This window comes from Perna viridis, chromosome 6 (genome assembly GCF_037379345.1).
Source record: "Perna viridis isolate PV_CMFRI_1.1 ecotype Kerala chromosome 6, ASM3737934v1, whole genome shotgun sequence".
NCBI lineage: Eukaryota > Metazoa > Mollusca > Bivalvia > Mytilida > Mytilidae > Perna > Perna viridis.
Genome location: NC_142450.1, coordinates 3,096,206 through 3,122,700, shown reverse-complemented (window position 1 = coordinate 3,122,700; position 26,495 = coordinate 3,096,206). Strand labels below are relative to the sequence as shown.

Genomic DNA, 26,495 nt, shown 5'->3' with positions numbered 1-26,495 from the left:
AGTGCCCAGAAGTCACTGATCAGGTACGTCGTGGATCCTTATTTGAACATGAAGGCCTACTAGATGCATTTATGGCAGCGAGATACTTGGTTAGCCATAAAATATGTTCTTTAAAACACCATTTCACTTTAAAATGCCTGTACAAAGTCAGAAGCATAATGGCTATTTCCATTTTTCCGCGGTTTATTCTTCACTTTGTCATGCCAGTTCATGTATTTAGTATGCACTCCAATTTGTGATCATGAGTTCAGTAATTTTACTAGCACATTTATTTAGTAATTTACTACCACGGACGTCAGATTTTTTTAGCAACTCGGCGGGCGTTTCTATAGAAAAACAGAGGACGCTTACCTCACCGGTACTCCTGGTCCATGCACTTGGGTTGCTCATTTACTTTTGTTTCTATAAGTGTTATTTTGGTAATTCCATACTCTTTAAATTGTTGTGTGTGTCTGTTTTCCCTATCTAATCTTTATACTTGGAATATACTTATGATTTTTGTTCGAAACATGGTCACATTGATTACTCCTAAATAAACAAATGCATGGTGGGATGGGAGCGTTAAACGTATACTGGGAAATTGAAATTTTCAGAAATTTGAAAACGCTATATATTTTTTTATGTTTAAGTACCAGTCCATATACAATTCAGACAGTGCCAATATTAAAGTGATTCATGGTAAAGAAAAGCCCACCGAACAAATGATACTTTTTCAGTCTATTTGTATGCTATACATTCAGATAACGACAATTATTTCTGCATTCGGATCTGTACTTTTTAGAAAGTCGGACATTCATCCACCACTAAAATCAACCAAATGAAACCAAATCAATAACTCTTGAACAGTGCCGATTCCATGTACAATCTAAATGCCAAAATTTTATTTTTTTCTCTCAAAAGTACAACCGCCAAATGAAAAACTAAGACTGGTTATGTGATCAATAACTGTTTCTGAGCCAGAAATAAATCTGAATTCGGTGGGTTTTTGACATGCATGAATCACCTTCCGTCTGATTTTTAGAAAGACATCTACTTAAACAATGAAAACTATTCAGGTATAAGCACTTTAGGTTAAAACATACAAAAAATATAAACGTATTTGACTTCAATGTATCAAATTTGAAAAAAATTCTCGGCTCGATAACGCGACTGCTATGTCAGTTCCGATCTGCAAGTCTTAATTGAGACTACATATTGCTAAATGATAATTCCAAGAACAAAACAATTACAGATAACTACAGATTTTAACTTTGTACATGTACGAAATGAAAGTAGTGAGAGATCATGTAAAACAAAGTCAATCGACGTTATCACCGACACTATACGCGAAGTCTATAGATGTATCAAGAGGATACGTATAAAAATTACGTAAAACACAATTAAGTGAATAAAACACACAACATAATTACACCAAAATTGAAACAAAGGAATTGCTGATATCTTTATTAATGATATGAACTTATTTAACTTCATTTGGGAATACAATGTGTTTACTTAACATTGAACAATCGTCGACCATAATGTTTAAAATGTGTGCATACATTTGTGCTACTTCATTACATTGTACATGTATAAATTCGCAACCAATTAAATTTAAGTAGAAGTAAAATATATATCCTTCAATTGGACTACTGAATGCATCAGTTTAGAAATTTTGACTACATTTAAAGGCAGGCGTCTTTTTAAGCATATGTAAGTTAAAAGAATGTAAGTTAATAGAGGAACAATACCAACGGAGTAGTCGAACCGGAAGATCGCACACTGTACAGTAGAAAAGGGAAAATATATGGTGAAAAGCAACGTTAATACACCATCATACATTAACCTTTATAAAAATGCTATATATAAACATTATATATAAGGATTGATCCACCGACACAGCTGATGAAGCATGATACACGAAGCAATCACACTTAAGAATAAATCTCTTATATTAAACGATTAATCAAGGGAACCAAGATTCTAGCGGGAATCCGATAAATGTAACCCAGTAACAGCATAATTATACAAAGCAACAAAAAGTAAATGAGCAACTCGGACTCCACTAAAACCTGACAGCATGGACCAGGTGCACCGGTAGGGTAAGCGTCCTCTTTTTCTTTTCTAGAAACACTCGCCGAGTAGCTCATAAATGTCAAATCCAGGGTAGACGAAAGATATTAGGAAAACTATGACATGTTTAAATTAGTTTTCTTGGTGCAGATGGATTCACCGTAACGATCATGATGACGACCATAAAACTTCTGTAGTGATGACTTCAATCTTGTAGCAACATAACCCTGTTCCAGAAGCCTAATTTTAAGAAGTCTAGCGCGATACAAAAAAGTCTGCGTAGTTACGGCTAGCTCTGGCATAACGTATGAGTTGTGATAATTTATGAAAATTCTGTACGTATATGCTTAAGGATTTTTCACAGATGAAAGGGAAGTTGACAATACGGAATGTGAGTATTTATCATTTTAATAGTGGTTATACGATAGCGTATTTGTTCCGTTTCACCATATTTGTTCCTTTGTCTATTGAACTACATTGGGTTTTCTTGTTTTAGATATGGACGCATGCAAAGAAAAATGGTCAGAATAAATGTGTTGTGTGAAAAGTTAACAGAGGTCTTACTCCTCATTAGTGTAATAGCCATTTTCTATATAGCGCTTTTTGGTAAGTATAACCATACCTTAAAAAGACAGAATACATGTAGCCATAAAACTACACTAATGAAAAATTTCCATTTAATTCAATAGTAACCAAACTTCAAATGCGCATAAAATCCTTAGAAGTGCAGATATTCACTCGATTTTTGCGCAATGCCAAGGTAATAGTGTAGATCAATTTTAGGCAAAAATTAAAAAAAAAACATTTTGAAATCCCATTTCTGAGATTTTAAAAAAAGTTTTGTTTTAACCTACACAGGAAAATGTGCCACACATGAATCTCATATGATTTGCATCATATGCATATCATATAAATTGAGCACCGCATGATAATCATATGTTTCAGTTTACATATGATTATCACATGATTATCACATGATTATCATGTTTATTACAAACATATAATTATCATATGTTTTCGAGCCAAAATTAACATATGAGAATCATATGGTAAGCATACGATTATCATATGATTGTCATATGATTACCATATGATTATCATATGAACAAAGCACCATATGATTATCATATGTGCCACATTTGGCTGTGTAGAAGCTAAAAAACATCGATTTAATTGCAAAATTCGTACACAGAATGATGATTACTCGTTTCCGTCGGAAAGCATTATCACAATCCGATATTTAAAAATATACGTTTTTTTCGAGATCAGAAAAATTTTACTCGATTCTCAATCATGAAAATTTTAAATGGGATGGTTTAGAAAGAGGAATAAGACATTAATGTGTTTAAAATATAGAAAGAAAAGCGTTCCGTCTTGAAATTATTAAACTCGAAAGTTGTGCACAATTTCTTTTTTAATAGTTAGTATAGATAAACGTCCGTCCGTTTATTTGTTTACTGGTTTCTCTGCTAACCCCTATCATAGCTACTTGATATTTCGACACAAGGCATACAGAAATGCGATTGCAGATTAAGTATGTCAACTTCAAATCATTGGCTTTCTTAACATTTTGACCATATTACCTTAGGGAGGAGCGGCGTTACACTTTTCGTAAGGAATTCGCTTCCATGGTGAGAAAATAGTATAGATTATAACTTTTGTTTTTTGCCTGATGCACGAAGTGTTTTGACCGTTTTAATTTAGGTACTACTTTCATATACTTTCAGGTTCTACTTGGACGCGCACTATACCAGTCAAGAAAAAGGACGTCCTCAATGTCCCTGGACTTAAACTAAATAATGCAAGTCATTCCAACAAGATAAATATCATGCTTTTTGGTTATAACAGAGGAGCAACAACTTTTGTCGGTCACGTGATTGGGTGTAGAGACGATACATTCTATATGTACGAGCCTCTATGGAAAATAGCAAGGCATACTTACTTTAATGGTTCACAACTTTGTGACTTTAATAGAAACAGATGTCGGTAATGTTGCATTTAATTAAATGTACAATAGTCGTGGCATACACACCTCGCGCATTAGAGCAAAACACGGTCATTTTGATGCCGATCTGGTGGCACTTTCCTTTGAACTTTTAACAATATTTTTTTATTTGATCTTTAGAAATTTCGCACTTTAAAAAAATCCTACATTTGCCTTTTTAAAACTTGACAGCCTCGACATTATTGTAACGAAGTTACATGTATCGAATTTAACCATCTCTTGAGCCGTTTGCATACAATGATAATCTCACTTTTTAAATTCTTTTGTTATCGACAGATAATTAGTTTTCAAGAATTCAACTGCGACGCCACCAATAAAAAGTCATTGCGACACGAAGAAAGGTTGGGATGATTTGAAAACCAATTTTAAATTTTGTTGTTTTAGACATTAGAGGAAGAGCAGCTTACACACGGGTTATAAGAATGCTATAATGTATAGTTTGAAATTAATGCTCATGATGACAATACAGCGTCAATAACTAGAATCGTAACGATAACATGTAAATAACATATATATATCTAAAAGGGTAGTAGAGCAGTTCGTTAACTCAAGGCAAGCCGATGGTAACAATGTATTTTCATTGGATATTTATTGAATTGTTTAGTGTAGAGGAAAAGGCCGTGTAGTTCGGAACGGCCTTTAGCTATAAACTATGTCTGATGTTATACATGTACATAATTGCAATAAGCAACCTTAAGTAAAAAAATCCACACACACACAGATTTCTTTATACAGCACTGAAGTTACATATACTAGTAAATGATTGCATTTTGGATTCTTTTATGATTCAGGGAAAAGGATACAACTGTAGATGCCACAATTTTGAATTCTTTGTACACCTGTAAACCAGAAACAATATCTAAATTAGTTGCCGACGTACAATCGCAGAACTCCTGTTCACGTAATCGGAAAGCATTCCAATCGATGGATGTGTCACAACTTCGATATATCTGTGTCAATTCAAAAGTTGTGGTTACAAAGGTTTTGAGAATCACTGCAAACATTGTAGAAGATCTAGTGCGAGAAATTAATAATTTGAAAATCGTATTTTTGTTTCGCGACCCAAGAGCGATAATAAGTTCAAGGTCAAAAGGGAAAAGTAAACAACACAAATTAGAAGTAGCTAACTCACTTTGTAAGAAGATGCTTTACGACAGCAATCTAATGTTATATTTAGCAGAAAAATATCCTAAAAACATCATTTTTCTATCTGCAGAACGTTTGGCTAATGATCCCATTAATGTCACACGAACGCTTTTCCGTTTTCTAGGGATTAAGTTTACTAAGTCAGACAAAACCCAAAGTAAAGAGTTATCCAGCTGGAAAACAAACCACGATAAAAGAAGAGAAGGCAAATTCAACCCATACAAAAATGATGGATATGCAGCAATTATGAAATGGCGTACCGTGTTGTCTATGGAGTTTAAGCAAAATATAGACAATGTGTGTACGCCAGTTTATCAAAAGTTGGGATATCTAAATTTGACCTCAATGATGGCATTCAGAAATATTGAGATATTGAATATCCAACCTCTAGAAACCACCAAGTTCATAGTACTGTAATAAGGAACTTGTTTTATCAAGTAAATGCATTCGGGTTAAAAAAGTGTAAGATAATATCCTAAAAATCGGCAAGCCATATTTAACAATAGTTTTACTTTCAGAAAAAGAAATATCTAAATAAAAATAATTCGTCTAATTGGATATATTTTTTATTAATTTTGCTTACCCTACCGGTGCACCTGGTTTTGAGTGGAGTCCGAGTTGCAGAATTACTTTTGTTACTTTTAGTATGTATTATTTTGGTTATTTTATGTTTTTTTGTTTTGTGTATGTGTCTGTTTTCCATGTCACTACTTTTCCCCTAGATTACATTCTTTTGATTTACGCTGGAGTCTTGGTTCCCTTGACTGATTTAAGTGAAAGCATTTGTAAGAGTCAGACCAAATGGGAAAAATCAGAAACATGCATGTCAAAAACACACCAATCTGATAATATAATTTCATTCAAAAGTTAATTTCGCGATTTGAAAAGACCCCTATCTTATTTCTGAACACAGGATTTGTTCAGAACTTTTCAAAAGAATATTAGAAAAAATAAGTTTTTTGACAGAGTAATCTGCCCTTGAAATGTTCATGTTAAGTGCATTTCAATGAAATTAAATTAATAAACCAAATTTACCAAAATGATTAGGAAAAATCACGTCTTTTGCCCTTGATTCTGATGATGCAAATAGTCAAATTACACTTTCAAACCGATGGTAAAGGAAAACTATTGGCCAAACTTTACGACAAACTTGATGGCTTTTCACTCAGAATTGTCAACTTTCCTTTCATCTATTGCAACATTCCTCCAGCACCTGCGTATGGAGTTTCAAACTCATACGTTATGCCATAGCTTCCCGTAACTACGCAGACGTTTTGTATCGCGCTAGACTTCTTACAAGTAGGCTCATGGAAAAGTGTTATGTTGCTATAAGATTGAAGTCATCAATACAGAAGTTTTATGGTCATCATCATGAGCTCGTGGATCGTCATGGTGTGTCCATCTGCACCATGAAAACTGATTTGTTCAGCATAGATTTCCTTTCCACTTTTGTCTAGTATCCTGGACTTGACTTTTATGAACAACTCGGCGGGTGTTTCTAGGAAAGCAGAGGACGCTTACCCTACCGATGCACCTGGTCCATGCTCCCAGTTTTTAGTGGAGACCGAGTTGCTCATTTACTTTTTGTTACTTTGTATGTAGTATTTTAGTTACTTTATGTTCTTTGTTGTGTATGTCTGTTTTCCATGTTTGGTCATTGCCCCTGGATTACATTCTTTGGATTTCCACTAGAACATTGGTTCGCTTGATTACTCTTTCAAAATGTTAGTTTTTTTTTCACACAGTGTTTCTCCTACGACCAGATTCTTATAGAGACTGACACTTAACTTTGCAATCAATAATTTGATTTCGTAGACATATCGTACAGCTAACACAACTGACTTTATGACTAACTTTTGACCGTATACTATAAACTACTAGTTTGTTCATGAAAAGTTTTAAAAAAATGTTTCCAAACTGTTTGAGTTACGGATTACACAAAAAAAAATAGCATGACGGGCGGACGGAGTCAAACGACTACTGGACCCGCCTCCACAGTTGGTGATACAATGAAGGAATTAAAATACACTTTGATCCAAGAATTAAAAACAATACTACGATGGTATACTTTGATTATTGGATAGGACTTTGATCGGGTAAAAGAACACTGTATACAAAACCTGTAATTTGAATTCAGATTATCAATTTTACAGTTTTTTACTGTTAGTTTCAGTCATGACCGTAAAGAGATTATTTAGGTTTTTCTATCAACATTTTAGTTTGCCTTTCTCTAAGCACCGATTAACATTTGACGTTCGAAACTTACTTTAGACGCTACAGACAAATCTCTCACAAAATGCAAAATTCTTGCAAAGACAGGGAAAACTTTATCCGTTTGACAAAAGACGCTTGATTTGAAAAATGTCCGAGAATTTGGAAAGGTCTGTCTGCAGCGGTACGTAAGAGAAGAAACGAACGACTGCCGCTGCTTGGAGGCTCGTCTTTCTCCTGCTGTTTATTTTTAGTTATGCCGTGTATAGTTTCAGTATTTTCTATCACTACAGTCTGTCCTTTCTCCTGTTGCTCTGTTTTGGTTTCCGTCTGTCCTCTTCATCTTGGAACGCCTACAAATTTAAATTAAAACATATCATTTGCATCTCTTAATCACTGTGTGTCAATATGAAAAGTAAACATTACATGAAGACAAAAAACAATAAAATGATACAAGATTTGATTCCTTTGGAAAGAACAAGGTATAATTTACTTCGAAGAAAAACTCTGAAAACGTTTGGCAATAAGGATAAACAAGCAATGAAAATATGAGATATCAAAACGAGTATTTAACATTACAATACGACGTGCTTCAAGGGGTTATCTCTAACCAGCTGCATAAGGACGGACTACTTAGGAAGTCCAAGATAAGAGTATTAAAACTGCAGTGTCATGAATGTAGAAAAGTCAGACGAATAGAGGTGTAAAACAATTGTGCCTTGTGTTCTCTATGGGTCTACTTTGTGGAATCAACTGATATTACCTTAACTGTTGTGAAATCCCTGTGGAACAGACAGAAGTACACTTCCTGTGGATTATATCCGGGATAACTCTGATAGTACTGAGCCACAGTGTCGAACATAACATCAGCGACTTGACCAGGAGGATAGCACAATTTTCCAGTTCCCATGGAAGGAAATGCTATGGAGGCAAATCCGTGTCCTTGTGCTGTAACCATACATTGGTTGACAAACTGTCTAAGGATCTGGTAATAAAGATAAGATTGAATGAAAAATGATAATTGGGTGTTTTAACGAATTTGAATTCTCTCACGGACGGTGAAAGTGGGTTAGTAAAACCAAATGGGTTTGGTGACTTGGCCAAGTCAAGTCTTCGGGATACTAGTACTTGACCAAGGAATTCAGTCAGAGTATGTTCTACTAGCAAATGGGCTGCTGTGTAGACGTTCTGACCTATTCTTACTGTCCTGGTATTACATCTACGGACAAAACGCGTTTGAACAAATTGAAAATTGTTCGTTTATGTCGGAAAGGAAGGGGTCTGATAAGGCTTTACAAAGGTGACAGCTTAAAAATCGTGCAGGTAACAACCTCTGCAAAATTAAAATTAAATATTGTGGAAAATTCCATGAAACCGGTTAGCAACAGATAATATTCAATGCTTTCACATTTTTTTGCCTTTATCTATTCTCGTTATATTTTTCTGCCTTTTCATATGTTGCATACAACATGCATGACTTACACCAGTGCAATGCACTTACTTTCAATGCTGTACCATCTCGTTCATACTGTGGCAGAGCACCATGATATATATGCGAACATTGAAGTTGTCCACCGTTTGTAACCGCAACTTGACCATATTGTATTCCTGAAGGATAACTACTTATGCACTGCTGCTGTATGGTTATACCACCAATTTTCAGCAAAGAGGAAGAAACAGCCCCACTCTTATTGAGTTGTAGATCGGTGCTGGTCGTGTTGACTATAACGTTAACCTAAAATAGATGTATCCTTTGTTTTCTGGTAGGTGAATAAATGTTATTTAGGAGGACCGTTTGACAACTAAATGGGAGTGTTACTTGAATCATTATTGTGAAATATTTTTAGTCGTTAAAATTTAACTGAATTGAAAAATCAGGTGACAATTTCCGTTACGGTGTTTTTTTGTAATATGGTTTTAGATGAGGTAAGCCAGAAAAAAAAGGAAATTCATTGGTACAAAATGGAGTGACATTATTATAAAGGCACAGGTATTTCATTGTTTTTTCGTATGACGTTTATGAAGTTAAATGAAAGGAAGGCATCAAGCCATTTACTACCCTTTTATATATTATTAATCGTAAACTCCTTATTTAAATTTTAATGGTTAAATAGAATTGGGACAGAGCATCAGTTACGTGCTTTATATGTAATATCTGAAACATGGATGGCTAAAATCTTTCTGTCAGAAATGAAGCACGTTTTGTAAATGATTGTGTGAACTTTTAACGCAGGCGCAGAATGTATTTGCTAAAAAACCATGCACTTCCCAGTGTAATATACACAGGAAGATATTTACAAAATGCTGAACATATTTGTCCAGTGTGGTGGACGTGTTTTTCAACAAACGGTCGTCATTCCAATGGGAACAAATTGTGCTCCTTTACTTGCTGACCTTTTCTTTCACTTTTATGAGGCAGACTTTATAGCTGATCTGATCCGAAAGAAAGAATATCGTTCAGCTAGATCCTTTAATCTCAGTTTCCGCTATATAGATGACGTATTATCTTTAAACAATCTTAATTTCGGGGATTTGATACATCGCATCTACCCCAAAGAACTTGAGATAAAAAATACTACAGACACTGTGAGGTCAGCCTCATATCTTGACCTACACTTAGAAAACGATGGTAAAGGAAAACTATTGACCAAACTTTACGACAAACGTGATGACTTTTCATTCACAATTGTCAACCTTCCTTTCATCTGAGGCAACATCACTTCAGCATCTGCGTATGGAGTGTTCATATCACAACTCATATGTTATGCCAGAGCTTGCCGAAACTACGCAGACTTTTTGTATCGCACTAGAACTCTAACAAATAGGCTTCTGGAACAGGGTTATGTTGCTATAAGATTGAAGTTATCACTACAGAAGTTTTATGGTCGTCATCATGAACTTGTAGGTCGTTATGGTGTATCCATCTGCACCATGAAAACTGATTTATTCAACGAGTCATAGTTTTCCTTTCCTCGTATGTCTACCCCGGACTTGACTTTTTATGAGCAACTCGGCGGGTGTTTCTAGGAAAGCAGAGGACGCTTACCTTACCAGTGCACCTGCTTCATGCTCCCAGTTTTTAGTGGAGTCCGAGTTGCTCATTTACTTTTGTTACTTTGTATGTATGATTTTAGTTACTATATGTTCTTTGTTGTGTATGTCTGTTTTCCATGTCTGGTCTTTGTCCGTGGATTACATTTTTTTTGATTACCGATATAAGCTTGGTTCTCTTGATTACTCTTTTAGATATCACCCATTTGATATTGTAACACATTCTCCACTTGAGGCTCCAAAGACCCTGAAACGCTCACCTGGCTTGATATGCAGCATTCCATTTTTCGTTAAAGATGCCATGAATTTTCTTGGATAAAAATTTATAACGCCAAAATTTAAAAAAAAATTATCATATCAATTTTCATTGAATTCTGCTCGGTAGTTTTAGAGAAGATTTTTGTGAAAGTAAAAACGTTAGAAATACCCATAAAACGTCGCGAAATAGCAAAAACTCCATTATGGCGTCACAGATTTACACGAAAACTTGACCATAGATAGATTTTGTCATGCCGTACACTTTTACCCCATGTCAGAATGTAACGGTTTTGGAGATATAAATAATAAACTTCTGTCTTACCTTTATGTTATTTTTTTAGTAACGACAGCGACGTTTTCGACGGATCAAAAATCCCCATATCAGTTCTACGAGAACGTACTAAGGAACATTTATACCAAGTTTGGTGCTAATTTGTCCAATACTTTCGGAGGAGAAGAGTTATTAAAAATTGTTAACCACGACGGACGCTACGTGCGCTACGATTTGTCATCATTTGAGTACAAATAGGTCCGTCCTTCATGGGAAAATTCAAAATCATAATAAATATCATATTCTATACCTTCATTTTTGCAAGATCTTGAATAACTACTTTAATCTGTGGAACGTATGTAGCAACTGCAAAAAGAAATTAAGTTTGTCTTTTATTATTGATTTGATGCACTAAATGCAAGCAAACAAGATATCTTATATATGGGGATCCAAAGGAATGCCATTGGGGGGGGGGGCGACTACTACTCTTAGTTTGAAATTGAAATTTTGTTGTTTAACTATCGTTCAAATGGTATGCTTATATCATTTGAATATCAAATAAGATAGAGATTTCTATAGTCGACAATGGATGGCCTAGGTTATGATTTTAGAGTTTCCTAACAAAGCAACCAAATTTTGCACAAAAGATTAGTTATCTCCCTTTTTCCATGACATTCAATGCTTTCAATGTCATTTATTTCTCTTTAATCATTGCAGTTAATAAAAAAACCAACATTTAATTTTCAGAAAGGATGCGTCTGTGGTCTGATATGGAAGGTATTGTTTTGAAAAAAAATAATGTCATGTGCCACCCAATGATTGTCTTTTGCATGGACAGCCTCTTATATTGGTCTCTTAATATGTTTAATTTAAAATCTCATACATACAAAGAAAATCCGAAAAAAATACATGTACACAACGAGTCTAATGCGAGTATTTTCCATTAATTTGATCTTATCTTTCTTATATTCAAAAAAAAAAAAACATCACCGATTTTTTCTTCTTTTCGGAATTTAATACACAATGTATTTGCTTTAACTTTACATCATACCTGAGCCAGATCTCGGACTAAAATCTTGGTTGACAGGTCTTTTACTCGACCGTTTAAATGCTCTGTTACCAGCAAATACAAAGAGGTCAGTAATCTTTGGTGCAACATCACAGAAATAGACAGTTTTCACTGAGGAGTCGTTTTCCTTGAAATACCTCTCCACTGCATACACGATGGTTTCTACTGCCTCGTCTACTGGAAAGTTAGCAGCGCCACAAGAAAGAGCAGGAATTGCTACGGATTCATACTGTTGAGTGTCCGATTCACGTAATATTGAATGCACGCATTCCGCAAGAACGTTTTCTTCATTAGACTGTAATTTTAGCAATACTGGTCCAACAACATGTATCACTGCCTTACACTTTAATCTACCTGCCCCTGAGGTATATACTTCCGCTTCTTTCAAAGGACCATGTTGTCTTCGGTGAGTACTGCATTCCTTCAGTATTGTATGTCCTCCTGTTAAGCATCAACAATGGGAGACTATAACCATCCGTACATAATTGACAACGTTCAATTTACCTTTCTTTATGGAAAAGTTTGAAACTTGATTCGATTAAAACAAAAATAAATAAATAAATAAATGATACATATGTTTCAGAAGCATTTCAAATATTTCTATGTTCGGATACATATTTCCACATGTTTATTGACGTTTTTGCACCATTGAAATCTAATACCCTTCCTTTTTCTAGTATAAAACACTTAACTGGTTGTTACCAGAGTCGATGTAATTTTCGAATGCAAAAAGTCGTCTATTGAGTCGAAGAATATGATCTTATACCAGTATACATCTTAGTAACGCAATAAATGGCAAAGGTAGTCATGCAAGAATCAGTAATAATACGGTACAAGGTTTAACATGTGATAGGACTTTCAAGGCAAAATAATTTGAATGAGCAGAGAATATTGGAACAGACAGGTCTAAATATAGATTAACCACGTGAAAGAAATATCGCCTATGTACACCCGTGTTCTTTAAAGAGGGTGTCTATACAAACACCAGGCAGTGGTTGTCACATGACGAAGTTTGTTTTTTCAAAATATTTTCATCCATGCATCCATTCTTAAAGTTGGATGTTGGATTTTGATTAAATGCAACGATTGAAGAAAAATAAGTTATACAGAATGCATTTATGTTCATTGAAAAAAGGGAGGTAACTCTTCAGTTGTGCACATTTGGATAGTAAACTTTCAAAGTATTGTCTAGGCAAGTCATTGTCGATACAAAAAATCGTTAGACTACAATAAAAACATTACATCTGAACAAACCATCAGTTGGGAAAAATTATGATGTGCCAACAATTTCATAGCATTCGAATAATTTTTGAATTGACAACAACTTAATAGGTATGGGGATAATCAATGGTGACAATACAACTTAACATTATATTCCTGCTGTAAGAAAAATAGTAACAGTTTAAACATACCTTCCTCTACAATCATTTTTGATAGTCCACCACGGCAGGAAAGTTGACGATCTGCTGGACTCACTATGGCATCAACACCTAAATCTGTGATGTCACAGCATAGCACCATTATACTTTGGCCTTCATCTACATTGTAAGATGCCACAACCGACCCATGACCCAAACCAAACGGAACGAATGGTTCTACTTCATCTTTGGAAACATTTTGCTTTAAAATTTTAAAAATCGGCTCCAGTTCCAGCATAGCACTCTTTCTTGCCTTTTTATTTCCGGTTATGATGATACAGCTATCTTCAAATTTTATTTCAATTTTCATTCTTTCCAGTTTAATGGTAATCAGGTCGATTTTGTCCTTGTAACGGTCTTTAAGAACTTTCATTTGCTGTTTCGTAAAGGGGAGTGTCTGGTCACTAATGCTATTTTCAAACATAAAATCTCTTATCTTTTCTATAACATTTAGTAAATCGTTTTTCGACGTACAAACCACCGATATTTTGTCGTCGGATATTTCTTCTATTCTAGTATAAAACCCTTGATCACGTGACTCCTCCTGTATTGATTCACGCAGTTTTCGCCACTCACGCGATTTAAGTAGTACTTTGTTTTGTTCATCTATTGGAAAAGTAGTCTCCTTAATGTTTTTGTTAAAAATTCGTCGAATTGCCTTAGATGCTGATTGCGAAAGTGTATAAATAACAATCGTGTTGTTAGATAAATCCCAGACGCATGTATGACCAGAATCTTTGATTTCTTTATCGATCATTGTTTTTATATCTGAATCCTCAATAAATCGGACATAATTCTCCAACTTAGGCCCGATGATTTCTTGCTGGATTTGTGAAATATGCTCTAGCATTTTACTTTTCACAGAACTTATGTCAGCTATAGAACCTTTCAACTCTAGAGCCGGTTTTCCAAGAGAAAAGGATATATCAATAGCAGGATATAAACGTGACATGTCTGTGGTAAAATGTAGAGCTTCTAGTATTTGTTGTTGGTGCCCTTGAAGGGGTAGTGTCTCTTCTACTTTATCATTCTCCTTCTGAACTAATAGGGTATGATTGTCAATGATGAGACTAATTTTTTTCAACAGATTCGTTGTTAATTGTTCCCTTCCGGCTATATAAATGTCGCAAGTTTCTTTAATGAAAATCACATCTATGTGGTGTGCTTCGTTATAATCTAAGAGAGTAATTTGGCTCTTAACCTCATCCCAAATGCTACTTAACGTTGTACAATGTTCAACTGTAACTGCATCTAAACTTTGTATGAACTCATCTTTTGCATTTTCCATCCAACTAACTGCCAGGTTTTTATAGTCTAGCATATCTTTTTGTACAGTGAACTCGATTGATATAAATCCGTACTCTGACGAAGGCCAGACAACACGTGAATTGAACTTTTCCATTTCTTTTTCAACTAGATTTCTTAGCTTTGTGGAATGTATTAGGCACTTAAGCTTGTCCGAGTCTATATCTTCAAAGAATAATGGTTGAATGTCTATATCTTCCTTCTTGGTTGTCTCATTTTTACTTGCTTCCTCTTTTACCGGTGGCCCCAAACATTCATAGTATATCTGAACCCTAAGTGTACACTTATCGATAATGTGTGGACACATGCACGCGTTTACTGCATCTAAAAATAGTTACATGTGATCCAAAGTATATGATAATAATTTAATTTCAAAAGTAACACATCAAACCGTTATATTTTTCCCATTTATTGATATCGATAATACATGTTTTGATATCATTATTAACTCATTTATGGACTGCAAGCGTTCATTATTAAAATCAGTTAGTTATTAACTGACTTAAAACTATTCTTTAAATTTGTTCAGAGCACGTTTACTATACATATTCTAGTAATTAACAATCCATTTGCATATACACAGATACACTAATATTGCCACACCTAATTCCACAAACACACACACACACACACACATAAACGCACACGCACACAAACTATACCTTCATGATTTTGGAAATGAATAAGACAATAATTGTCTTTCATCTGTACTTCCTCAACATGTTCAACTCCTGATCTTCTTTTGTTGTCAAAGTAGTATTCAAGTGAACTTTCTGTAGTCTTCTCAGAAAATTCCGTCACGATGATACAATTGCTTACAACAAGTGATTTAATCTTCAGATTAGTATGCTGAAAGGTCTTCTTGTTACATGCTTCTTGCACTCTGACAACGTCTAACAGAAACAAAAGAAAACACATTACAATAAATAAGCGCGTATTAGGGAAAAATTGCCCAGTGATGTTTAAAACCAATAAATAATATTTCCAAAAGGTCTCATTTAGACAAAGTTTTAGAGTTTTAGCTCACCTGGCTATAGGCCATGTGAGCTAGTGCCATTACTCGACGTCCGTCTTAGTTGTCGTTAACAATATCTTCAAACATCTTCTCCTCGATCTGAAACTACTGAATGGATTTGGATGAAACTTAAGATGGTTGTTTCCTAGAGTATCCTGCATAAAATGACCGTTTGGATTTTTTTATATGTTAAAAAACATGGCCATCGTTACTAAAAATAGAGAAAAGGGATCAGACAGCAGTTTTCTTGCATATATCTTCAAAACCGTTAGTTTTAACCAAATTCTGACATGGTATCAGTATTCAACATGCTGAAATCTATCTGTGGTCAAATTTTGGTGAAAGTCTGTTGATCCAAGTTGGAGTTATTGCCATTTTTAGACGGTTTGTGCTGTTTTTGATGTTATTACTTTCAAAAATCTTCTCGGAATCTACTGTACACAATTCAATCAAAGTTGGAATTTTTTGTTTTTCTATGGTATCCTGAACAAATTGTTTGGATTTCAGATTGGTGAAAAAAAGATGACCACTGTTACTAAAAACAGAACAAAGGTGGGGGTCAGACAGTAGTTTTTGCACATGTCTCCAATACCGTTATGTTTAGCCTTATTATAAGGCCTACACAAGTCTCCAGGAATCGAAGTTGTCAGACAACTCCATATAAGAGTTATTACCCTTGAGAGGTGTAAATTTAAGAAATTATTCTAGGAGGGGTAGATTTGTACTCATTTTAACATGGGTACGGCATTTATATTCGATAGCGAGGTGTTAATTGAGGATATAAATTCCAAACCGATGTTAAAATGAGTACAAATCTACCCCCGGAAGGAATTATTTGTTTTCTTATATGACAAATACTTGAACTTTTGTGACAATAATTTCCCTAGGCGTAGCCAAAATAACGGCTATTCCGTTTAACCTCCCCCGTATGGAAGTTGGATTAAATTTGTATATTTATGTCATCGTATATGTTAAATGTGTGTATTTATATAATTGATTTCAATAAGATAACCTTTCAGCCGTTAAATCATCGCGTAAACGTTTTTAAATGAGTGTTTTGTTTCAAAGCGAGAGCGAAAGAAAAGAGACAATGTAAAAATTGGATTCGAATTTCTTTGTGTCCTACAGATTTAAAATATATGTGATGGATGAATGCAAAAACAATCAACAAATATCATTCACCTATATGATCCTCAAATGTAACCACAGCTGTGTCATTAAACTTGCAACTAAAATTTACTTCAGAAACGTCTTGTCTTGTCCTGCCTTCAATATAATTGGTTAGTTCTTCTTCAGAGACAGCGTCAGGCAATCCTTGTACAATAACTTTATTAGAGTATACTGCAGGTGGTATGTATTTTTTAACGATTAGGTTTGCAGTTTCAATTGTGTGATGCTTGCTCAGGACCTTTGCCACTGCTGGAGAGTGAAAAGAAGTTACGTCATTTTAGAATGTTGTCTTTTTACACGCCGATGGTGGAAGTTTTAAAGATTCTGTCATTTGAGGCTATTTTACTTTTATAAATTGATGATTAGTATGCTATCGACAGACTGCGAGAATGCGGAATGAAAACAATTTGCTTCTGTAGCGCCTACATTGTACTCTTTAGCGAAGTTTGCTAAAACTCACTTGCCAGAAATCCTTGCAGAAGTTTTTAAGGTCATTAGTAAATCAGATCCTATATTCAAATTATACCGTTTTTGACTACTCTACTATTTAGTTTACCTAGGTTGCATATTATAATGTTATAGGAATATTCAATACAACCTAAAATTATATGTGTATTACTTCCAATGCTTGCATGTGCTAAATTTTCACGGTTTTCAGTAAAGGAGTTAAAAAATAGATACCATCTTCAGAGGCAAAGGTTAGGAGATACACATCCTTGTCCTCTATATATTCAATATTTTCGACGTCATCATCTGCTCCTTTCTTACTCTCAAAGTAATACTGAACTGTTAATTCCTGTGTAGATGGTTTGACGCCGTGTACCTCTACTATCAGTGAGCTTTTTTCAGATGAATCTTCTGATCCACAGTCTGATAATGGTGCTTTTATAGGCTGATTTTTAGGTGTAAATTGTTCGACTGCAATTGTTGTGTTCATAAATTGCAGTGGTGACTTCGCAATGACCCTTTCAACAACTAAACGAAAGCAAAATGAGTGAATTTCGAATGTATTATATATATATATAAGGTATTGAAAAGTTTATACGCTGAAAATTCTGTCAACGTCTGTACTTATTATACATGGATTTTGTATTTAAGTAGCAGTCTTTATAAAATTCAGACAGAAGGTGATTCATGCATGTCAAAAACCTACCGATTTAAATTTTATATCTTGTTCAGAAACAGTTCCTGGTTACGTAACAAGTTAGTTTTTCATTTTGTTGTTGCGCTTTTGAGATAAATTGTATATAGATTGTACTCAATATTGGCAAGAGTTATCGTTCTTGATTTTGTTAAATTTGGTTGGTTTTAGTAGGTGATAAACGCATGATTTTCTCAAAAGTGCAGATCTGAGTACAGAAATGGTTATTGTTATGTGAAAATATAGCATATGTAGACTGAAAAAAAAGCATCGTTTGTTCCGTTGGTTTTTCTACACCAGGAATCACTTAACCATTGGCAGTGTCTGAATTTTATGTGTACTGATACTTAAAAGTTCAAAAAAGATAAATCTATTTTTATTCACTTTTTTTACCCATAATCATATAAATATCACATATTACGGGCTGTTAAAAACGCTTTCCAAACTTAAGCTTTTTTCATTGATATCCAAATTTGCATTCAAAATGTGAAATAGGTATTTTGCATCGAGAAGGCAGATTTCGAATAGGAATTATTTTTTAAAGTTACTTATCGTATTTAATTTACATACCATCTTCCTCTTTGAATGTTATCACAGCTGTTGCATCGTCTTTTTTGTATTCAATATTGACGATGTCTCCTCCGCCGGATCGTCGAGTGTTTTCGAAAAATAACGTCAAATTATCTTCTGTGGTTTTGTCAGGTAAATGTATTACGTTAATCATTTTACTGTGTTCATTAATTTCCTCTGAAACTTAAGTCAATATAATGTATTATCATCTTAACTTCATCTGATGGAGAGAATTCCGACCAAAAAAAGGATCGTTCTGCAAACAGTAATGGTAGGAATAACTCTATGTATATTAAAATAAACATTCTATTTCTGTTAAAAGAGTTTTAGTTTATGAAGTTTATGAATTTTTATGATATCTACAAACTAATTTTATGTACTTTATACTTTATTTCATAGCTATTTAATCTTGAATTTAACTTACCTTCCACACAAAGTTCAAGACTTTTTAAAACTAAAGGCTATGTTATTGAATTCAGTTCTTTTTTATTTTCACTTATCTTTTGAACTGTTTTGACTACTGGTTTTAACGAGTTTGACTGGAAGCCATTTGATTTCTGCCAATTTGTTTTGAAATACACCGGAAATAATGAACCGTAATGGAAGCGGGAGGTCTATCACACTTTATAACCTGATTTAATCCACCTTTCATTTTGAAATGCCTGTACAAAGTCAGGAACATTGCGGTGGTTTTCCTACTTTCCAATTTGTGCCCTGATATTGCAATTTGTTATATCGACTTTTCCTTTTAGACCATTTTTTTTTACTTGTGCCTGGATTTAATCAGTTCGATAATTCTGTTATTACCCTTCATTTAATACAACATCAGTTTTCACGTAGTTAGTTTAAGGACTTCAATTTGACAATTTAAGAAATAACAACCCTAATTTCAACTCAATAAGACAGTTAAAATATTGGCTATATCACGGGAATCTCAGGTCGAGCCCATTAGGTCGAACCTGAAATGCCCGTAAAATAACCAGCATAAAAAACAATTGCCTTATATTCTGATTTTTAACTGACCTGTTATGTTTTATATCAAGACTATTACGCCAGGAAAAGCATTATCGATTCGTGTACTTCAATGGAAAATGCCATAAATTACCGATTAACTATAATACCTATGCCCGAAACATCAGTGAGTGTTGACTTTTTGTCATGAAGTGGTTCACCGCGTTCCATGCTAGTCGATTCATTTACGTCTGTTCTATTCTTTTGTTCAATTAGCTTTTGTGGAGAGGAAGAGACAGCAGAGACATTAAATGGTGGTGTGTCCTGTATTGGTTGATGAACTTGCCAATGTGGTTGGAATGGAATTGGTAATTGCTGTGACGGGTTCTTCAAAAATATTTAAAACTCAATAATAAAGCAATATCAAAAATTGAAGTCATGCTTTGTAATACTTCCTATTTTCTAATTCAGACATCGAACATTTTTAAATTGAAAAATAAAAGCATATGAAGTATATAACGACGGGTTAATATAGATAGTATAAAAGCAGTTAAAAACAGGTCTGACATATTCGAAACGCAATCTAGATGCTACAGACAACCAACCTGTCAGGATATGCAAGAATCTCCTAAGTTTCGGAAAATGTGATTTTAAGCGACGGTATCCGATTTTTTTCTTTTTTTTTTCCTTTTGCTCTTTGTCTCTGTATCATTTTGTACATAGATTTAGATTATAAAGCATGATATTGCAACTTTTCGCCACAAATCAAACAAAAATGTGTACGTCAATGTCAACTAATTCTAATGTTTCTCTACTACATGTACAATGTACACTGTGTGTATTACTGTTCGGCAATTTGAACTACCTTAAAGTTCGTTTCGACAAAAAGGTCAATTTGTTTGAACGTGCGTCGTTTAACTGATTGAGCTATACATGTATTAGTCTCAACGTCATTGTTAAATTATTGAATAATATACTGATTCTTCAACTATTGTTACCATTGGTCGATGGATTTTCATTTTATAATAATTTTCATAATGCTCATTCAAATATTGTCATAAATGGTGGTTGGGTCGTCTATGTATCATTTTCATTGCATATTACTGCTTCGGTTTTTTGGACGAATGGTTTTATCCAAACACGAGTGGTCAACGCAATGCGAAATCGTACACTATACTGTAAACGTATTCATTTTCGCAGATTCCGTACCGTGATCATATTCGCGGTTTCAAAAATAAATAGCGGTATATGGTGTTAAAATTCAATTTCGCTGGTACTATTTTTCGCGGTTTTCTGTCCACAACGAAAATAGCGAAAATTAACGACAACGTCTATATTTTGCTTGTTTTATATTTTATATGCGCCTAGATTGGTGAATATTGTATGGATTTTCCTAGTTTCGGAATAAATTCTGATGTGATATATGTGATTTCTTCAAGTTTATGCATAATTACATCGACGTACATTTATAAAAATGGTGTTAAAATATTTATATGAATTGAATGAATGAGCTACTTTTATACTGCATAAAAAACATAAGTGATTGCATTTACCCTACCTCATTTGTCCTAAATTCTATACCACACCTACATTGTATATGATATGATGTGCACGAAATGTCAAAATCTTTCTCACACGTCCTCATCAGCTCCAAACTCCTAAATCCCACATCTAGGAGCACTGATATACATTCAGTCTTTATTGTAAGCATAATCAACAAGTAACTGTCTATTTATATTGGTGCATATTAAACTGATTGTTGACGTTCCACATTAGGCAAGGTATACTCAGGTGAATATTCGTGGGCAATGACGAGACACATACCTTAAGAGCATCCTGGTTACTAAAGATCCACTCAGCAGCGCTTTCAACACTTCTATTTCCCGTCATGAAAAGACCCTGCCGATTCGAAACAGAAATGAGAATTTGTACCGAATAATATCTTTATTTGCCTACCCCGGACTTGACTTTTTATGAGGAACTCGGCGGGTGTTTAAAGAAAAGCAGAGGACGATTACCCTACCGGTGCACCTGGTCCATGCTCCCAGTTTTCGGTGGAGTTCGAGTTGCTCATTTGCTTTTGTTACTTTGTATGTATGATATTAGTTGCTTTATGTTCTTCGTTGTATGTGTCTGTTTTCCATGTCTGGTCTTTGTCCCTGGATTACATTCTTTTGATTACCGCTATAGCCTTGGTTCCCTTGATTACTCTTTATAGACAATGCATCAATAAGTTTCATGAAAAATAAGGTAAACGAGTATTGGAAGAGAAATCAAGGGAACCAAGATTCTAGCGGAAATCAAAAGAATGTAATTCAGGGACACAGGCCAGACACGGAAAACAGACATACGCATCAAAGAACACAAAGTAACCAAGTAATACGTGCAAAAATAAATGAGCGCATGCATTTTCCGATGGGATGTCCAAATCAAACATTCTAGTGTATTAATTTACCCAGTAATGTTGGAAACCTAGCTGTTAAATCTAATTTCTAGGATATCCTGCGAAAAAGTACATTTGCACAACTGGAGCAAACTGAGATGTAAGTACTCTGACAAAAGGCGATTTAAAAACTAATGAAATGACTTACATCCTAGGTAAAGATACATGTACATAACAGTTGTACAAAAAAAATACTGTGTTGTCTTTCTCATTTCAAGGGATATCGAACGTAATTATTTTAACCAGAGAGTTACTGTCAAATGGCATCTGATTTGGCAAAATCAATTTTAAATGTCAACCGTGTAGGAATAAGGCAGTAGGTGAAACATGGTATTACAAAAACCATCATTTTGATATTGTAATTTGACTATTTGCACCATCGAAATCAAGGAAAAAAGACAAGATTTTTCATATCATACTGAACCATTGAGTTACAATGTCATTGATATGCGCTGAAAACGAACATTTCACGGGCAGATAACTCTGTCAAAAACCTCATTTTTTTCTAAGATTTTATTGAAAAATTCTTGAGCAAATCCAATGATGCAGAGATCGAACAATGGTCTTTCAAATAGAGAAGACATCCTTGAGTGATATTTTATTGTCAGATCCGTTGGGTTTTGACAAACTTGTTTCTGATTTTTTTTTCATTTTTCCTGATTCTTACAATTATATGTACTTACATTTAATAAGCCAATAAGCCCTGAATAAACATCCATGACAATTATATTTATTTTACCTTGATTGAATCGTCTTTAGGTATTCCCATATTGTTTAACTTTTCTAGTAACTCCTTGTTAGGAAGGAAATTAGGGTGCGGTGTACTAAATGGGTATGTTGGCATGGCAGCATAAGGCATGCCAAAATGCGGATGTAACACAGGTTGCTGTATCCATGGCGAGTAAGGCCTACACTGTAATGAAAAACAAATGTAATCGAACTTTTATTCGAGGGTATAATTTTTGTAATTTGTCAAACTGTCAGTAACTTGTGGATTTAAAGTGTTTTGAGTTTTCAAAGGATATTTTATAATTGGTAGGAAGTTTTAAGAGACTGTCCATGTAGAAACCATGCAGTTCCTATGATATGAGTGGCACATGGTCAATTTAATCCTATAGAATGTTTAGTTCCAATGTAATATGTTTATCACATTATGTATGTCAAATAGTATAAAGATTTTAAATCGACAATAGATGGCTCAGAAAATGATTTTAAGCAACCAGTTATTTTGCACAAAATCAAAAAAGTTATCTCCCTTTATCAACAAATTTCAGTGCTTTTGATATAATTTATTTAACTTTTACCGTTGCAGTTAATGAAAAACCAAAATATTTAACTTTGAGAAAGGATGTGTTTGCAGTATGGAATGGATGAAAGGATGAACAAAATCTGTCATGTGCAATTCACTGCCTAGTTTTTGCACGTCCACTTAATTCGCGTGTTGGTAAGTCTTATAACCATTAAAACTTTGGCATCTGTACTTTTATTTGTGTGCAACTTCTGGTAGAAGATACACAAGACCAAAAAATGTATTAATTAGACTGGGGTTTGACTGAAACCACGAAAAAGCAAATTCGTTACTTTACCTCTGGTTATATCAATTCCCACTTAATGAATAACGCTTAATTTTAAATCTATTAAGAGTCTGTAATTGTCCACCGCGTCTACCATAATAGAGAACTACATACAGGCATTAAAAGTTCAGTCCTATACGTCGAACTACTACAGATCGATGAATGAGGGGGGGGGGCAATATCTAGACTATAGGGCTAACGCAATCATTTCTCATTTAAATTCGTCAGTTTATACCATGTACGTACTATTTTTTAACTAACAAAAATTATGCCGGTAAGTTTATGGCATTGAAAGGAAAAAATCATTTTTACCATTTATTTCTTTTACACTTACAGTAAGCCAATCTTGTGGAATATCACATGAATAATCGCATGAACTCACAACCACACTTTTGTCACCAATTGTAATTTTCTTTCCAATATATTTCGCTGCGACTGAAAAAAGACGTACAATTTTTTATTAAAATATGATTGTCCTTCCAGAATAACGATACATACCTGCACATTCTTTAATATGCATGGTTATGTAAGTCTTTTTAAGAGTCAGGTAGTAAGTAAAACATCATTTGACCACTCGGACAGACTGAGTGTAATTTATTTTTGAAACATCCGAATAAAGGAATAAAGACAAGATTATCGATAACAGTTAAGCAAGCCAATTGAGCTTTATTTTTTTTTATTAAAATGAACATAAATGAATATTTCAGGGACAAATAATCTTGTCAAAATCCTTATTTTTCCATCATTCTATAAAATTACAAGCATCTCTAATGATGAAGAAATAAACAAATAGAGTTCTTATCAAATAGGGAAGACTCTTTTGAGACAAATTTCATTGTCATGTCAGTGGGTTTGTAAAATGGTTGTTTTATGTTTACCACAGTTTGCCCGATTGTTACACATACTTGTACAATATAAAACATACACTTATGATAATTTAATTTCAATACAATTTTTGAGTGCGTTACTGTAAATCGGTCACGCTCGTTTTGGGGTATAGTTGACAATTGTTATCATAAAAAAAGAATTGTCTGAGCAATATGCTCTTGAGGTGAAATGCGTAATATAGAACAGATCGTTCAGTTGTACATAGTCGTCTAATACTTTGATGAACTTTAAACTAGCCCTTTAAAGTCGCATATCATTCAACTACACCCTATGCAAAAATGTATTTTTTCGATCCAATACAAAAGGGTAAACTTGACCAGGCAAGGATAAAGTTTTGCATTGTATAAAAAAGTAAACCCTTGGTATATACTTAAAGAGGAATAAATTGTGGTACGTGGACCACAACCAATAAATATGGATGTATATCGTGTGCTAAATATAGGCTTTAACTTTAGATATAGGATATTTGATATTACAAGTATTTATCGTGCATTCCGCAATGAAACTGAAAGTAGAAGCACTTTTTTTCAATTTACACCTCGTCAAAGCTAATGAATCATCTTGTGAATTCAATAATTATTATTTTGTTGTAACTAATGAATATTGCATAAAATTAATACATCGGCCATACCTTCTGCAACAGGAAACAATAATATCCATGAGGTACTGCTGTCCTGACCTGGAGAGATTACCTTTCTACCGTCCAGAGAATCCGGGAAATTGACTCGGATGACTTCGTAATCATGCGACTCATCAAGGCCAGAAACTATCAGACATTTTTCACAAATTCCACGTCGAGTAGTATTGATATTCATATTACAATTATATTATCTCTATACATTTATTTACACACGTGATATATGGACCGATTCTAAACATTTGTATGCGCATGCTTAAAACTTTCAGAAAGTCAATCTAAAAAAACAACATTAATAATCGATCGAGAGGGAGAGAGATTTAGACATCACGGTGGATATCTGTTACGGATACTTTTCGGTCAATTTACGTTCCGTCATTTCTTTTTGCACACGAGGTAAGTGACACCAGCCTGCTAAAAAAATAAACCGAAATATTAAAAGATTTATTCAAATATCAAGTTTTCAGGTATTCCACGGAACTTTTGAATATTTTGAGCATAAATTGTATTTAAATTTTAAATGTGTATTTTCCAGGTTTTTTCACGGCAAGGTTTTTAACATTCATATCGTTCCTCAAAATCTGGCACTGAATATATTCTACATTCGATTTTTTGGTTTAATCAAATACGGTGAAACAAAAACACACTCCATAGCTAAATATACCACTCTTCCACATTTCAACACTGAAGTTCAAGAAAAATAAGCAACTATTGTGAGAGATAAGATGATTTCTGTCTATTTGAAGAGGAAACGGATTTTAATGCTTCAGGAATGGGAATCTTTACGATTCCTCATTTCAGCGGGGAAGTACATATTAGTATGTGTATATGTCCTAGCTTATTCGCCCCGTGCAGGTCCGGGTGTTAAAAGAATAGGCCTGCAGCAGTGCTAAGCTTGTCGTAAAAGGCGACTAAATAGTGCTCAGAACCCTAGCCGGGAGCTAGGGCGCTCTGCCCACAGAGCAACTGGGATGTGTGCCCCAGGTGGTGGAATGGGGTACCCCTGGCGTGTTACATGCTGGGTTTGTCAGGCTATAATACGGAAAACCTGACCGCAAACCATAGTGGTGCACCGTGTTGGGAAAGATGCCACGTTTCTCGCACGTTAAAGAACCCTACTGTGGTATTCTCCCGGAGTAGGAACCATGGGGCTCCGCCACAGGAGGCTAAATTGCCCGATGCTACCCACCTCTCCCTATTTGCAGTGGCAATCAAAATTTGTCGACCCCATTATCCTTGTGTCCCATCCCTTTTTCATTTCATCATCATTTCATGTTCATTTTATCATCAATTTCATGTTCATCGTCTGAATATAGCTGA

At 34.4% G+C, this 26,495-nt stretch overlaps 2 protein-coding genes across 3 annotated transcripts; one reads left to right on the top strand and one right to left on the bottom strand.

Annotated features, from left to right (window-relative positions):
* Nucleotides 1–5,761, top strand: LOC148613226 (carbohydrate sulfotransferase 1-like). The gene is made up of 4 exons (XM_088586481.1): nucleotides 1–23; nucleotides 2,549–2,658; nucleotides 3,780–4,038; nucleotides 4,849–5,761. Exons 2-4 carry the CDS (start codon nucleotides 2,559–2,561, stop codon nucleotides 5,618–5,620), a joined length of 1,131 nt encoding a protein of 376 aa, XP_088442607.1. The 5' UTR covers nucleotides 1–23; nucleotides 2,549–2,558; the 3' UTR covers nucleotides 5,621–5,761.
* Nucleotides 1,051–25,444, bottom strand: LOC148613225 (protein mono-ADP-ribosyltransferase PARP14-like). 2 transcript variants are annotated; one of them, XR_015923295.1, is made up of 16 exons: nucleotides 25,170–25,444; nucleotides 23,985–24,085; nucleotides 22,816–22,989; nucleotides 21,458–21,532; nucleotides 19,804–20,020; nucleotides 18,683–18,865; nucleotides 17,653–17,946; nucleotides 16,984–17,220; nucleotides 15,449–15,679; nucleotides 13,476–15,110; nucleotides 12,046–12,504; nucleotides 11,305–11,360; nucleotides 8,916–9,149; nucleotides 8,178–8,399; nucleotides 7,470–7,767; nucleotides 1,051–4,896 (listed from the first exon to the last, which is right to left on the bottom strand). XR_015923295.1 is itself a non-coding variant. In XM_088586454.1 (15 exons), the coding sequence occupies exons 1-15, from the start codon at nucleotides 25,351–25,353 to the stop codon at nucleotides 7,702–7,704; spliced, it is 4,368 nt and encodes a 1,455-aa protein (XP_088442580.1). In that variant the 5' UTR covers nucleotides 25,354–25,444; the 3' UTR covers nucleotides 7,259–7,701. The 2 variants fall into 2 exon arrangements, 1 of the variants encoding a protein (XP_088442580.1); XM_088586454.1 differs by lacking the exon at nucleotides 1,051–4,896 and having other exon boundaries at nucleotides 7,259–7,767.
* Nucleotides 25,445–26,495: the final 1,051 nt, after the last annotated feature.

Bases quoted from the DNA above. Each gene is read 5' to 3' on its own strand.
- LOC148613225 (XM_088586454.1), bottom strand. From the start codon at position 25,353: ATGAATATCAATACTACTCGACGTGGAATTTGTGAAAAATGTCTGATA. The intron at 18,866-19,803 runs GTATTATAGTTA...TATTGACTTAAG, and splicing joins CACTGATGTTTCGGGCATAG to TTTCAGAGGAAATTAATGAA. The intron at 8,400-8,915 runs GTAAGTGCATTG...CTTTATTACCAG, and splicing joins GAGATGGTACAGCATTGAAA to ATCCTTAGACAGTTTGTCAA.
- LOC148613226 (XM_088586481.1), top strand. From the start codon at position 2,559: ATGCAAAGAAAAATGGTCAGAATAAATGTGTTGTGTGAAAAGTTAACA. The intron at 2,659-3,779 runs GTAAGTATAACC...ATATACTTTCAG, and splicing joins TTTCTATATAGCGCTTTTTG to GTTCTACTTGGACGCGCACT. The intron at 4,039-4,848 runs GTAATGTTGCAT...TTTATGATTCAG, and splicing joins TTTAATAGAAACAGATGTCG to GGAAAAGGATACAACTGTAG.